At 37.0% G+C, this 16596-nt stretch overlaps 1 protein-coding gene across 2 annotated transcripts in view; it reads right to left on the reverse strand.

Annotated features, from left to right (window-relative positions):
• GNPAT (glyceronephosphate O-acyltransferase) overlaps nucleotides 1–16596 on the reverse strand; it is a 65457-nt gene that overhangs the window by 22510 nt on the left and 26351 nt on the right. For both annotated transcript variants that reach the window (XM_027859187.1, XM_027859186.1), the window contains 2 exons: nucleotides 9082–9264; nucleotides 1093–1269 (listed from right to left, as the gene is read on the reverse strand). In XM_027859187.1, coding sequence (XP_027714988.1) covers nucleotides 1093–1269; nucleotides 9082–9264 — 360 coding nt within the window. The remainder of the gene's footprint in view (nucleotides 1–1092; nucleotides 1270–9081; nucleotides 9265–16596) is intronic.

The following is a 16596-nucleotide window of genomic DNA, read 5'->3' on the forward strand; positions in this document are numbered from 1 at the left end:
CACAGCCAGTGTCTCTGATAAAGGCCTCATTTCTAAAATACATAGAGAACTGAGTCAAATTTATAAGAATACAAGTTATACCATAATTGATAAATGGTCAAAGGAAATGAACAGGCAGTTTTCGATGAAGAAATTAAAGCTATCTATAGTCCTACAAAAAATGCTCTAAATCACTATTGATTAGAGAAATGCAAATCAAAACAACTCTGAGGTACCACTTCACACCTGTCAGATTGGCTAACATGACAAAACAGGAAAATGATAAATGTTGGAGAAGATGTGGGAAAATTGGAACACTAATACACTGTTGGTGGAATTCTGAACTGATTTGACCATTCCGGAGAGTGATTTGGAACTATGCCCAAAGGCCTATAAAAATGTGCATACCCTTTGACTCAGCAATACCATTTCTAGGTCTGTATCCCAAAGAGAAGATACAAATGGGAAAAAAGACCCACATATACAAAAATATTCATAGCAGCTCTTTTTGTGGTGGCAAAGAATTGGAAATTGAAGGGATGCCCATCAATTTGGGAATGACTGAACAAGCTGTGGTATATGAATGTAATGGAATACTATTGTTCCATAAAAATGATGTGCAGGCGGACTTCAGAAAAACCTGGAAAGACTTATATGAACTGATGCCAAGTGAAGTGAGCAGAACCAGGAGAACACTGAACACAGTAACAGCCACATTTTGTGAGGAATAACTTTGATAGACTTAGCTCTTCTCAGCAATGCAAGGATCTAAGACAACTCCAAAAGACTCATGATGGAAAATGCTGTCCACATCCAGAAAAAGAACTACAGAGTCTGAATACAGATCAAAGCATACTATTTGCTCTCTCTCTTTTTTTGCCTTCTTTTTCATGCCTTCTCCCATTGGTTTTAATTCTTCTTTACAACATGACACATGTGAAAATATATTAATATGAATGTACATGTATAGTCTATATCACATGGCACACCACGTTGGGGAGGAGCAAGGAAAGAAGGGGGAGAAAATTTAAAACTCAAAATCTTATAAAAGTGAATGTTGAAAACTAAAAAGAAAAAAACAACAAAAAATTAAATGTTTATGTCAATACTCACTCTCTGAATACCTTCTTCATTCACACATACTTTCTTGTAAATACGTTTAAACACTTTACTCAAACTGAAAGCAAAAAATCGGATGGCTCCCAGACGCAATTTGTGAGCCATCTCATCCAGGATTATAGAAGCTTCTTCTTGGATTATATCAGCAGACTCGTGGGTTTCCCTGGAGATCTGGACAAAAGGGGAAAAGGAGTCACTTCTGAAGAAATAAGCATAGATATTATTTTCTTTCAAATAAAGATGAAGTATGAGATGAAAGGGCAGCCAGGTGATGCAGTGGATAGAGCATGGGGCCTGGAGTTAAGAAGACTCATATTCCCGAGTTTATATCCTGCCTCAGACGCTTACTAGCTGTATGACCCTGGACAAGTTTCTTAACTGTTTGCCTCAGTTTCCTCTTCTATAAAATAAGCTGGAGAAGGAAATGGCAAACCACTTCAGTATCTTTGCCAAGAAAACCTCAAATGGGGTTTAGTGCCCCTTACTTTAGAGTGTAGTAAAATGTAAGAAGGTTGGAAAGATAGGAAAGGTCCAAATTGTAAAAGTTTTCAAAGCCAAACAAAGGGTAGGGTGTCAGTCAGATTTGTGCTTTGGGAAAAATCACTTTGGCAACTGAACTAAGGATGGCCTAGAGTAGGGGGAGATTGAGACAGGGAGACAAAAATACTGAAATAGTCTAGGACACAGGTTGATAAAGAGCCTCAAAGAAATCGGACATGACGGAAATGACTGAACCACAAAATGAGATGAAAAGAAGCTGAAACAGAGTAGAAAGCAGATGTTAAATCCTGCCCTTTCTACTTCTACAAAATCTCTCAAATCCATCTTCTTTTCTCTATCATTCTCACCACCTTAGTTCAGACTCTTATTATCTTTCCTCTAGAGTCTAAACTGTTGTAATAGCTTCCTAATTGGTTTCTGGATCTATAGTGTTACCTTCTTCCCCCTCTAATCCACCCTAATCTGCTCCATATTAGTTTTCCTGAAGTACAACTCTGATATGACATCCCACTGTTCAAAAACCTTCATTAGCTTTCAATTACCCATCAAATAAAGTGCCCTGACAATTTGTCTGTTTCCTCCTTTTTTAGATTTCCCAGCATTCCCCTTCATGTAACCTATCTTCCAAATAAACATAGGACTAACCAGCTATTCCCCATATACACCTACACCATTGTCGTTACACATGCTCTTTTCCTCTGCCCTTCCCCACCAAACTCTATCTTATCTAACTGTTTAACAAACCCTCAAAGTAAAATTCTCCTGTTTATGCCTTTCCATAATTTGTTCAGGGGGAGGGGGAAAGCTGTGGTCTGTCCTATGTGCTAAGGCTCTTTCTTACTTTCTCTTCACATCAACTCTTCTCATCAACCAGTGGCTGGTCAATGGCTGCCCCTCATTTTCACCACGTGTACAACCCACCATCTTTGTTTTTAATGTGCCATCTCTTCCTCATGGCAATGATGCATTGTTCTTTGGATGACTGTCAGTGTCAGTTCTTCAAAGACTATAGTGTTCTATGACTTAAAGACAAACAACAACACTAGAAAAATACTGGAATTAAAAAGATGGGTCTTTGTTTCAGAGAGAAATTTGGAGTCATTAATCAATCAATCAATAACCATTTATTAGTTGTTTACTATGTGCCAGGCATTCTGCTATGCATTGGTTAAAAAAAAAAAAAGGTCCCTGTTTTCAAGAAGCTTACATCCAAACAGTGAGGATAATCCATATAACTCACAATAAATAAGATAAATAAAGAGTATACAGAAAATAACATTAGAGGAGATAATATTAACAGTTATAGGGACCAGGAAAGACTTTCTAGAAGAGCTTGAAGAGAATTTTTTTTTAAATTTTTTTTTTTTTTTTTTAGTTTTTAGGCAATTGGGGTTAAGTGACTTGCCCAGGGTCACACAGCTAGTAAGTGTCAAGTGTTTGGTCTAAGGCCGCATTTGAACTCAGGTCCTCCTGACTTCAGGGCCGGTGCTCTATCCACCGCGCCACCTAGCTGCCCCAATGGTTAAAGAGAATTTTAAAGGAAGCCAAGAATTCTAAAAGTTCAAGGTTGACAAGGAGAGCATTCTAAGCATGGGGAATTGCCAGTGCAAATGAAATCAGCTAAGAGATGGAGTGTCATGTGAAAGGAACAGCAAGTAAGCCAGTATGGCTGGATAGCAGAATATACAGAGTGTAGTAAAATGTAAGAAGATTGGAAAGATAGGAAAGGGCTAAACTGTAAAAGTTTTCAAAGCCAAACAAAGGGTAGCGTGACAGTCAGATTTGTGCTTTAGGAAGATCACTTTGGCAACTGAACTAAGGATGACCTAGGGTTGGGGGGAGATTGAGATAGGGAGACAAACTATTGAAATAGTCTAGGACACATGTTGATAAGAGCCTGAAATGGAGTGGTAGTTGTGTGAATGGACAGAAGTGGACAGATATAAGATGTAAGGAAGAAATGAGAAATAAGATTTGACAACTAAATAAAGAAATAAGATTTGATAACTAAAAAGGAGTTAAGTATAATAACCAAGTTTTAAACCTGGGTGACTATGTGCCCTCAATAAAAAAGGAAGTTCAGAAGGGGAGAAGGTTGGAGACAAATATAACTAGTTGTTTTGGACATACTGAGTATGAGATTTCTATGGATCATCCAGCTGGAAATGTCCAGCAGGTAGTTGGTGATGTGAGACCAGAACTCAGGTGAGAGAGGAAGAGTGGATAAATATTTCTAGGAATCATCTGCACAGATACCAAAACTGAAACCATTAGAGCTAAGACCACAAAATAATAGAGTTTATATCAAGAAAAGAGAAGGTAACTCAGGATAAAGCCCTGAGGGATATCTACCATTAATGGGTGTTACATGGATAATGATCCAGGAAAAGAAATTGAGAAGGAGAAGTCACACCAGTAGGAGGGGAAATGAGAGAACCAAGTCATGATAACCCAAAATGCAAAGTATATTCAGAAGCAACAGATGGTTAGCAGTGCCAAATACTGTGGAGAAGTTAAGAAGGATAATGATAGAGAAGAGGATGTTAGATGTGGAAAATAAAAGCTCACTATAATTTTGAAGAGAGTAGTTTCAGCAGCAGGATTACTTTGGAATCTAGATACAAAGAGTCAAGAGAATAACAGGAGAGGAAATGAAGGTACTGACTGTGAATGTCTTTTTATTTTTCTCCTTTAAGAATTTTTTTGCAATTATCAAGCATTTTTTCTCCCTCCTACATGAAGGAAGAAAGGATGAAGGAAAGGAGGGAAGAAAGAGGAAGAAAGGAAGGAAAGAAAGAAAGAGAGAGAGAGAGAGAAAGAATGAACCCTTGAATCATGTAAGTACAGTCAAGAAAAACAAATTCCCACTTTGGCCATGTCCAAAGATAAGTTTTTCATTCTACATGTTAATTCATCATCTCTATCATGAGGTGGGTGCTGTTCTGCATCAGTCCTCTGCAATCATGACTGATCACTTAGTTGTAAGAGTTCTTATTAAGTCTTCCAGAATAGTTCATTTTTTACAATTTAAATATGATAGTATAATAAACTGTTCTGGTTCTGCTCATTTCACTCTGCATCAGCTCATACAAGTCTTTTCAGGACTCTCTGAAACCATATCTTTCTTCATTTCTTACAGAACAATAGTATTCTATTATATTCATATGACATAATTTGTTGAGCAATTTCCTAACTGGTAGACATTTCCTTTTTTTGGGCCATCAGATGCTGCTATAAATATTTTTGTATATATAGGATCTTTTCCTTTTTTAATGATTTCTTTTGGGTATAAGCCTAATAGTGGTTTTGCTGGGCCAAAGGGTAAATATATATTGTTTAGTAATTTTTTTGGAATAATTCCAAATTTTGGAATTTGAAATAAATGCTTTCCAGAATATACCCATTCACAGATCCACCAATAGTGTATCAATGTACCTATTTCCTATAGTCACTCCAACATTTGTCATATTCCTTTTTTGTCAACTTGGTCAATCTGATGAGTGTGAGAACTACTCTAATGTGCATCTGTGTTAAGGAACAAGTTGGGACCACTGAAAACACTCCAAAATTTCCTGAGGTACCATCTATCCTGATGATCTATTCAATTTTACACCAAGGTAATCGTCTATATGCTATAACTATACCATGGCAGAACATAGGATGTGGAGTGAGATGACTCAAATTCTAGCTTTGCTCTTTACTACCTATTTTACCTGGTGCAGGTCACTTTACCTCTTAGGGCCTAATTTTTTCTCATTTATAAAATGAAGTATGATTTAGAAGGTTCTTTCAACTCTAAACCCTATGACCCACAAGCAATTTCTTTCCCTTGGTTGTGAATTTCTCTAAGGAAACGTGTAGTGTTCTGAGGCAGCATACAATCAGTACAATAACATATTTTAAAGAAATATTTAGTGACCCTTGCCATCAATATGGAAGTTGGCTCATTTTGCATCTGTCAAAGTTTGTTTTTTGAAAAACAATTTTAATTTCTACATGGGAGACATCACTCAGGGTAAAACTTAAGACTGAATTTTGTTTAATGATTCAAATATCAACAAGGAACAGAAAGATCATGTTCTCACATTCTCTTAATGTTTCAGTCATTTGTATGGTCAGATGTGATCTGTTGTAGAAAATCAACTATGAAAGTTTTCTTAATGTTTTTATTATGGATATCCTTTGATATGTGTACACATGAACCTCATGAAGATTTCATAGAGATAAAAATGCTAGCATATGGTTTACAGGTTATTGATTTCAACTAGGATGTCTTTTTTTTTTAACTTTAAGCATCATTTGTAATTTTTTCAATTTTCCTCAAATCTTCCCCTCTTTGATCTCTATTGAAAAAAATTAAGCCCTGAATGACTTTAAAATGTTTTCCTCCTCTACAGTTTTTCTGTAGATCTTTGCTAAGGTATAGCTTCTTTCCTCAATTTAATTTACATAAGTACCACAAGGTACTGAGGTTGTAGTGTCCAAATATGGCTCCACTATTATTACTGATGATATCAGATCACTATGGAAATGTTTGCATATTTGTTGGATGAGGGGCAACAAGTAATAGTAGATAGAGCACTGGGCATGGAATTAGGAAAACTTGGATTAAGATCCTACCTCAGACATTTAACTAGCTGTATGACCCTGGGCAAATCACTGAACCTCTCAGAATTTTAATTCCCTCACCTACAAAATGAAAAGTTGTTGTGAGGTCAAGTAAGATCATTTAAGTTAAGTGCTTTGCAAGTCTTAAAGTACCATATATAGCAGCTATTACTATTTTTTTTCAACTGTTTGATGTCCTTCTACTGGTTTTATGCTCAAGGTCTAAACCTTAAAGATAGGGGGAAAACTATCTGTACTGAAATATTCCTAGCAGCATCATTAAAACAAAGTAACAACCACAACAACCACAAAAAAAAAAAATCACTCCATGTGTCTACCGATTGCTGAAGCACTGAATAAACTATGATACTATGAATATAATGAAATATTACTTCACCATAAGAAATGGAAAAAAATAAAAAATAAAAGATACAGGGAAACAGGGATTCACACAAAGTGATGTACAACAGTAACAGCAATATTGTAATGATAATGAATTGTGAAAAACTTGGCTACTCTGATCAATTCAATGACCTAAGACAATTCTAAAGGACCCACGATGAAAACTGCTGTCCACCTCCTGAGAGAGAAATGATGAACTCTGAGTGCTGATTGAAGCATACTGTTTTTCACTTTATTTTTCTTGCCTTTTTTTTTTTTTTTACAACATGGCTTATATAGAAATATGTTCTGCATGACTACATATAGAATAGGTATCACATTGTTCACCTTCTCAATAGGTGGGGGAGGGACTGGAGGGACAGAGTGATTTTGGAACTCAAAGTTTAAAAAAAATGTTAAAAATAAACAAATGAAATAAACATAGGGATATAGGGTAAAAAGAGCAGAACCAAACGAAAACTTCACATTGATTACAGTATAGCTATAAAACTCGAAAAATCTAAAAGATTATACAAGAGAAAAAGCAAGTTTAGATAGGGATATGGCAGCTAACAAGATGATTTTATTATTTTATTGCTAAAATAAACATTTTCCCCTTCCTACACAAACTATAAACAAGAGAAGTTTACAGTTTCAAGTATATTTGTTTCCCTCCTCTTGTTTGTGCACTTCAATGTCTGTGTTAATGGTTACAAAGTTTAAGTTAGGTTTTTTAGTAAACTTTATCAATGCTACTTCAAAGTACACACTACTCTGCAGCTCCACTCACAATTTCCCTAACTACTTAGACCAGGGATGCTTAACCTAGGCTTCATGGACTTGTTTAAATAATTTTTTTTTGATAATTGTATTTCCATATGATTGGTTCCCTTCATAATTCTGTGTATTTTATTTTATGCATTTAAGAACATTACTCTAAGAAGGGGCCTATAAGCTTTTCCAGACTGCCACACAAGTACATGACACAAAAAGGTTAAAGATCAGTAGCCCAAACCAAAGCTCTCTTCCTCAGCCAGCATTCCTCAATATATGTTATAACCTCACAGAAAGTAAGTTCCTTGAGGTAAGGACTATCTCCGTTTTATCCTTTTATTCTCAGGGAGTAGCACAGGATCTGGCCCATAAATGCTTATTGATTTATTTACATGATTCAGAATTTTAACACTCATCTCCATATTGAACCTACTTTAAGATACTCCCCACCAAAAAATAGAAGTTAAGCAAAAACACTCCAAATGGTAGTCCCACCGGACAGCGTACAATATTGTCTTAGTAGTCGCCCACCTCTCTACCAGGGGGAGCGTTTTCTTATCTATGCTCCAGGACTGTCCCTGGTTTGTCCGTTACTCAGTGTTCAGCTTGTTGCAGTGATTTTTTATTTACATCACTGAAGATACTATATATATATTGTTCTCTTGTTTCCATTTCTGTTGCTCTGTATGTTTATACAAATCTCCCCATTTCTTTGATTTTCTTTTATTCATAACTTCTTACTGCACAATATTACAATATATTCATATCTCATAGTTTTTTGAGCTATTCATCAATCCATCATCAATTAGTTTCAATTTCTTTGCTATCATAAAGAGGAAAACTATAACTTTTTTGGTGTCTATTGGAGTTTTGTTTCAGTCTCTGTCTTCCTTGGGAGCCTATGCCCAAAAAAAGAACCAAGTCAAAGGGTATGAACAATTTGGTCTAATATAATTGTGTTTTGGATTAAGAGAAAGCTGGCAGCTAGGTCAGGAAACAAGACAGGGGAAAAGAACAGACCCTCATCATCCACTATTCAGAAATGTGTAGCCTATCTTTTATAGAAGTAACAACAACAACAATAATAACAATGATAATCTGTCATTTATATAGCACCTACTATGTGCCAGGCACTGTGATAAGTATTTTACTCATTTGATCCTCACAATAATCTTGTGAGGTAGGTGCTATAATTATTCCCATTTTACAGTTGAGGAAAATGAGGCAAACAGAGTAAAGTGACTTGCCCAGGGTCACACAGCTAACAAGTATCTAACAAATTTGAACTCAGTTCTTTCTGACTCCAGGCCCAGCACTCTATCCACTGTCCAACTGTCTAAAAAAATGAAGGGTGGCAACAAGAACGACATAATACTCTGAACAGAGTAGGTATTTAATGAATATCTGCTGAATTAAATGGGGATACTGAGGTAACTCAAGATAGCAAAAGTAGAGGGCCAAAAAATTCCCAGCAGTGGAAGAACGGGGCAAACAGCAGATCTTTGCTTCTCTTCCCTGATGACCAAAACAAAGAAAGCAACTGAACTATAAAGTCTGAACTCAACATTAATCTAAAATAGGATACACTAATCAACTGATTTAAATAAGCCGAGATATATAGAAGACAAAGAGCAAAAGCATCCAAGGGGAAAGTACTCAGTCACCCAGGAAACAAAATGCTGAATACATCTGATTGCAGCAATGATAGGAACCACTCACCTGTCTGATGATATACTGAACCTCCTCAGATCTGAGAACAGTATGTTTAATTTTATCTGGCTTGCAAGGGCAAAGTCCCTTGTAGACCGTAGGTGTGTAGCATTTCATTGCATACTTCAGGTCACTGAAATGCCGCCTCTCTTCCAACATATCTTCAAATTCATCCCACTTTTTAAGTTCTTTCTGTTGTAAGGGACAAAATAAAGAAAACAGTGAGAGTATAACCTTAAATTTAAGTTGATGGTTGTAGGGGTAAATTTTTATTTCTAAGTTATCTGTAATGATTATTACATGGTAAGGGATATTTTTCCCCCGGTAGATGAATTCTTGCCCTGATGTAAAATTTACATGTAATGAAAAACAAAAATGTAAATATGATTAGGCCTAGCAAATATATGTTGAACTTCCTACCAGTAATATCCTTTACACTATTATCATTCTGCCAATCGATCAAATAAAAATTATAGAAGAAAACTGGATCTAGGAAAATCAGCACCCCTTTAGGTAAAACTGAACTAGTATTTTTTTTTTTTTGCTTTTTTTTTGGTGAGGCAATTAGGGTTAAGTGACTTGCTCAGGGTCACACAGCTAGTAAGTGTCAAGTGTCTAGTTGGGGCAGCTAGGTGGCACAGTGGATAGAGCACCAGCCCTGGAGTGAGGAGGACCCGAGTTCAAATCTAGCCTCAGACACATAACACTTAAACCCTGGGCAAGTCACTTTAACCCCACTGCCTAGCCAGAAAAGACAAAATCAAAAAAACCAAGTACAGTATTAATGAAACTCTAATTCGATTGAACCTGCCTATTTACAGATTTCTTCTACCTTTATTCTAAGGTTTGAGACCTTATTTTCCAGGGAAAAAGAGTTACCACAACCTGCTATTTCTTCATAAAAATGTCATTTGATCTTGGCCAACAATATACAGTTATTCTTTCCATATTGTAACACTCTCCATCATAGTTTTGGTATATCGTGGATAAGAAATTAAGTGGGAATTTGGGGGGAGTTTTGTGGAAGTTGAAGATGACATGCAAAGGCCAGAAGACAACAAAGAGCCAATGACCAAATACTTAACCCAAATTTTACAACAGTTGCCAAACACTTAACTCAAATTTTACAATAAGGCAATGAAAACATCCCATTAAAGAAAAAAAAATTCAGACTTCTTCTCTGGTATGGAGGGTCAAAAAATTTTACACAGATCAAGGGAGTGCAGTGCCCTTAACGCCTTTAATTGTGGAGGGGATAACTGTATTATATGATAAAGTGGAAAGAATATTGGATGTGTGACCATCAACAAAGTGATTTTTACCTCTCTGATACTTAGTTGCCTCATTTGCAAAATGGGGATAATAATACACAACCTATCTTATGGGCTTGTTGTGAAAAAAATGCTTTGTAAATGCAACTAAACATACAAATGCATTATAAATATATGTGATATACATAGAAATATATTTATAGAGCGCATTTATATAAACAAGTGTGCTACATAAACTATAAATCACTATATAAACATAAGCTATTATCATCAGGCAATATTCTACATAGACATAGGCACAATTTACAAAATAAAATCAGTAACACATACAGTATCTTGAAGTTTTTGTCAGTTACCTTCTTGTTTTATTAATTCAATTTTATTTTATTTTCAGTTCTAAATTCTCTCCCTCCCTCATCCACTGAGAAGGTAAGAAATAGAAAGCCCTTTGCAAATATGAAGTCATACAAAATAAATTTCCACATTAGTATGTTCTGAAGGAAAAAAAAAAAGAAAAAGGAGAAAAAAAATATGCTTTGATATGCATTCCAAGTCCATCAGTTTTCTACCTGGAAGTATACAGAATTTTTTTGTATCGTGAGTCCTTTAGAACTATGGCATGTCATTGTGTTGATTAGCAGTTACCATCTTATAACTAAATTTGTTTTAAATAGGCTACTTAATTTTATTAACAGTTTACCTTTATTTAAAGAGTTTAATTTTTAAAAAGTAAGTCAAAATGTGGGGATAAAACTTTTAAATTATGTTAAAACAATTAAATTAAAATAGGTAGATAGGCACAAATGGTAAGATAAGAAAGCACATTAATGAAAAAAGTCAGTCAATGATAAAAAGGAAGTCCAAATTGTCCCCAGGCAACAAACTTCTTGTGTAGGTTCCTGCAAACTGAGATGATCAATAACTTTTTTTTGTTCCTTTCTCTTTTTGTTGGCAATCCTATCCCAACTTCCTCTCCCTCCCCTCTCTACTCCCTCCCATTGGAAAAAAAAAACAAAAAACAAAAAACTTCTCTAACAAACATTCAGTCAAGCAAAGCAACCATATAAAAAAAAAAAAATGAGATGGGCAGCATGCTTCCTCATTAGTCATGTGGAACAATAATGAGGTCACCGATCAGAGTCCTTAAGTCATTAAAAGATTTTCTTTGTTTTTACAATATTGTTGTTATTAATTAGCATTAACTGACCACATTCTAGGTTCAACTAAGAATGATAATATTCCTGACCTTTAAGAAGGTATAGTTTGAAGGAAGACATATTTATATGACTATATGAGATGGATAAGTATTATATCAATAATCAATATAAATAATGCTACTAATATAACTCTGCAAGAAAATTCATGGTTAATTAAAAGAAACTGGCTTGTCAATATATATAGGGAAAAGCAAGTTTGTGAAAGATGAAAATTGCCCAGATTATAACATGCAGTTAGATAAGAAGGTTATTAAATTAGCATATAAGTATGTATCTTGCACAGGCATTTCAGAAGGACAATAAGCAGAATTAAACATAAAAGACAAAATGGGTTGTATTTGAGCAATTATGAAATGATTCTAATAATCCTAAACTCCTCCCTGACACAAAGAGTCATATTAACACCAGCATTCTAAACATTTTTTTTTTTTGCAAGGCAATTGGGGTTAAGTGACTTGCTCAGAGTCACACAGCTAGTAAGTGTTATACGTCTGAGGTCAAATTTGAACTCACGTCCTCCTGACTTCAGGGCCAGTGCTCTATCCACTGCGCCACCTAAATACCAACATTCTAATGATGCTCAACATCAAGGAACACCACAATCTCTAAAAGAGCAATGGGCAGATACATGGTGGTTTTAAATAGGCTTTACAATTTTGCTACCATTGATTTAAACACCAGAATTGGCACAAAATATATTAACAAGGAATGTATGTCAAAGGAGTGAGCTGGTCATATGAGAATGAGATAAGACAAATGGATAGCACAAGTACTGCATTAGTATCCATGAAATGTTAACAGACCTAGAAGAAGATCTCCAGGATGTTGGCTAGAGCCTTTATGGAGGATTTATGAGAGGATATGGTCAAGAATCACAAAGGAAGAGAAAGGATGGATAGGTTGCAATCTGGACCAGTGGAAGAAGTACCGACAATGAGGGGATTACAGATCTAATGAAGTATTGAAATATTAAGGTGAAGAGTCTACTGGAAAGACTTTGCCAAAAACTGGAACTTTGGTACAAAATAAGCTGAGAAGACAATGGTTCTAATGAAGCTAAACTTTACTTAAAAAAAAATAAAAAGACTGGCATGTAACTTGCTACTTGTGTAATCTTTGGTAAGTTTTTTAAACTTTCTTGACCTCAACTTTTTCATTTTTATAGTCAGACTAGATAGTCTCTAAGGTCCTTTCAAATTTTCTGACTCTAAAATACCAAGGTTTCTTCCTAAATCTGTTTTCTGTTTTCTCAGCATATTTATGCCTCTCTTGCCCAATTAGCCTTCAACAACTGAGGCTATACTCCACAGATCACTGCCAGAACCAAGATGAAAGGAGAATACTTTCTGATAATGTATTTATTTAGTGTGTCAAATATTACATATTTTGAAGCACTTTTGCAAGAAAATATTTAAGGGGAGCAAAAAGCAGATGATTCAACAGACGAGGTGAAGATGCTACATACAACAACCAACGAACTTCCTGAACACTGTGACTGCAGATTAAGTCCAAAGTCCTTAGCCCAGAATGCAAGAGTAGCCCACAATCTGGTCTCAACCTATTTTACCAGACTTACTTCATATTCCTCTATAAAAATCTCCTTAATGCAATGACTACAGAAATGGTGGATGGTGTTTGGTTGGGACTTTGGGATGAGAGGGTTCAGGGAGACAGGAATAAGAAATAATAGTTAGTGGATGGAGAAGAATGGAGTTTGGATGATGACCTACAAGGGGTTCAGAATCTCTGGAATAAGTAGGGTATCACAATGTGTGACAATGTTTTTCATTGATTGGAAGGTGCTATTCCTCATCCCAGAGGAGGCAGGAGATCAGGCAGGAGACAGGAGCTGCACAAGATGGAAGGACATGGTCAGATGGTTAGATCACAAGCCCTGTTTCACTACTCCTTTCTTCCTCCAAAGGCTGGTGATTAGGCAAGAGACGGTGGAGCGGGAGATCGAAGTCCCACTCTCCACCCACTTTTCTCTTCTTCCCTCAAGGCATAGGTACAGTAGATGAAAGGCCTTCAAAGGGAAGGTTGCTCTTGTTTGTTTTTTGTTTTTTTAAGCAATTGGGGTTAAGTGACTTGCCCAGGGTCACACAGCTAGGACGTGTCAAGTGTTTGGTCTGAGGCCGCATTTGAACTCAGGTCTTCCTGACTTTAGGGCCGGTGCTCTATCTACTGCACCACCTAGCTGCCCCCTAGGTTGCTCTTCTTTGTAAGGGAGGCCCTTCACATCTTAGGTGGGAGATTAGGCAGGCAGCTGGAAGTGGAATCCCCGTGGGCAGGGACAAGTTGTGTTTGGGGCAGATGGCAGTCACTTGGCCTTATCTCATCTTTCTTCAGGGGAAACCCACAATAGGAGATGAAAGGCTTGGTCAGAGGAAGGTCTTATTTCTCTTCAATAGTCAATAAATATTTATTAAGTGCCTATTTTGTGCCAGGTACTGTGCTAAGTTCTGGGGCTACAAATATGAAAAAAAGATAGTCTCTACCTAGAGTGAGCTTACAATCTAATGGGCAAAGACAAAAAAACAAAGCACAAAAAGAAGATGAAAATCAGGGTGAGGCAGGGAACAAGTAGAGAAGTTAGTCAGAGAAATCCCAAAGTAGAGCAATCAAGTGAAAAAACAAGGAGGTATTCTGAGCTGGATACTCTCCTTAAATCCCCAGAGAGGCAGAGTAGTGATGGGGCGGAGTACAAAGGCTGATGAAATCTTACAGGATGATGAAGTTATCTTAATAATGAGCTTCCTGGGGCAGAGTGAAACAGTCGGTCAGAGGCATCCCAAAATAGTGAGTGCAGCCTCACCTGAGGCTACAGAAAAGGCTGGTGAAGCAGGAAATGGATATCTCCCCTACAACACAGCTAGGTGGCCCAATGGATAAAGCGCTAGGTCTGGAGTCTTCCTTAGTTAAAATCAGGCCTCAGATACTGTGTGACCTTGGGCAAGTCACCTAACCCTTTTTGCTTCAGTTTCTGCATCTGGAAAATGAGCTGGAGAAGAAAATGGCAAACTCCAGCATCTTTGCCAAGAAAACCCCAAATGGGGTCACAAAGAGTCAGACGCTACACAACAACAAGAAGAAGAAGCAGGCCAGAGGTCAGGCTGGTGAAGCAGGAGGTAGAAGTCTCCTCCAAGTTTTTGCAGGTAAGTTGGATTGAGGCAGATGGCAGTCAGCCAGACCCCTTGCAGCCTTCCATCAGGGGACACACACACAGAAGGAGATGGAACGCTGGTTAGAGGAAGGTTGTGCTCCTCTTCTCACCTGATGCTGCAGATCAGGCCAGTGAAGTAGGAGAATGACTGTATTTGTACTCTAACATCCTGGTTTCTGATGTGCTGGTTGAGAAGGTAGAAACAGTATTAGAGAAAACAAAAGTGGGTAGAGCACCTAGGCCAGAAGTTTGACATATCCGAAGCAAGGGATCAATTTTCAAGTTATCTGATAGGAAAGAAAGACCAAACATGAGGAGAAAAAAAAAATCACAGACTTTATTGCTACAAAAAAGCAACTGAGAAGGTATTAGTAACTAATGACCCATACACCTATTTTCTCTTTTCCACAAAATCTTTATAAGGTTATTTTCTACAGGAACTGAAGGCAATCATTTGAAAATTTAAGTAGAAAGGAAGGCTTTTGCAAACAATATTCTAAAGCAAGTCACATTTTTATAGTTGACATAACTGACTTAGTGGTAAAAGGACATAAAATGCCACAACATTAAACATTTTTTTTTTAATTTTAAAGGCTCTCTTCTAATTGTCTTCCATGTATGTTAAGCTTATGCAAGATTCATTGACACACGACAGAGATGACCAATGATTCACCGATTTTCAAATGAAGTATAAAATAGGGAAATTCATGCTTGTCAAGTATACCAAATCAGTCAGTCACTAAACATTTATTAAGCACCCATTGTGTGCCAGACACTGTGCTGAGCTTTGGGGATACAAAAAGAGGCAAAAGACAGTACTTGCCTTCGAGGAACTCACAAACCAATGAGGGAGACAGAAGCAAATAAATATGGACAAACAAGCGACAGGCAGGAAAAAAGAGGAAATCATTTAAAAAGGGAAGGCAGAGTAGAAATACGAAAAGTGGGGAAAGAGCAGAATATGGGATTTTATTTGGGACTTGAAGGAAGAATCTTGTAGGCAGAGATAAAGAGGGAGAGTGTTTCAGGCACGGGGGACAGCCAGAAAAAATGCCCAGAGCCAAGAGACATACCTTTTTCATGGAGTAGTAAGAAGGCCAGTGTCACCGTATCAGATTAAGTGTTGGGGAGTAAAGTGTTAAGAACACTGGAAAGGTAGGAGAGGGCTAGGTTAGATAGGGTTTTGAATGCCAGAGGATTTTGTATTTGATCCTAGAGGCAATTAGGAGCCACTGGAGTTTATCTAGTAGATGATATGGCTAGATCTTCAACTTAGAACAATCATTTTGGCAGTCAAATGGAGGATGGAGTGGGGGAAAAGGGACCCAAGGGAGGCAGACCCATCAGCAGGCTATTGCAATAGTACAAGCATGAATTGATGAGGGCCTGCAGCAGGTTGGTGACAGTGTCCAAGGAGAGATATTTGAGAGGTGTTGCAAAGGTAAAATCAGCAGACTTTAGTGACAGATTAGATATGAGGGGTAAGAGTGAAAAGTCAAGGATGACATACGGCTTTTGAGCTAAGGGACTGGGAGGATGGTGTTGCCCTCGAAAGAAATAGAGAGGTTAGGAGGAAAGATAATGAGTTTGATTTTGGATGTGTTGAGTTTAAGATGTCTGCTGGACATCCAGTTCAAGATGACTGAAGGTCAATTAGAGAGGTGAAACTGGAGGTCAGAAGACAGGTTAAGATAGCAGAGGTAGAGGTCTCCCATCCTATCAAGGGAGGCAACAAATACAGATTAAAGTATGGAATAAATATATTCAAAATAAATGCAAGATAATTAGTAAGGGAAGCAGTAGCAGTTGGGTATAGAAGGTAGTGTTTGTGCTTCTTCTTGAAGTTAGGGATTCTATGAGGTGGAAATGAAGA

This window comes from Vombatus ursinus, unplaced genomic scaffold (genome assembly GCF_900497805.2).
Source record: "Vombatus ursinus unplaced genomic scaffold, bare-nosed wombat genome assembly UNPS02014160.1, whole genome shotgun sequence".
Lineage (NCBI taxonomy): Eukaryota > Metazoa > Chordata > Mammalia > Diprotodontia > Vombatidae > Vombatus > Vombatus ursinus.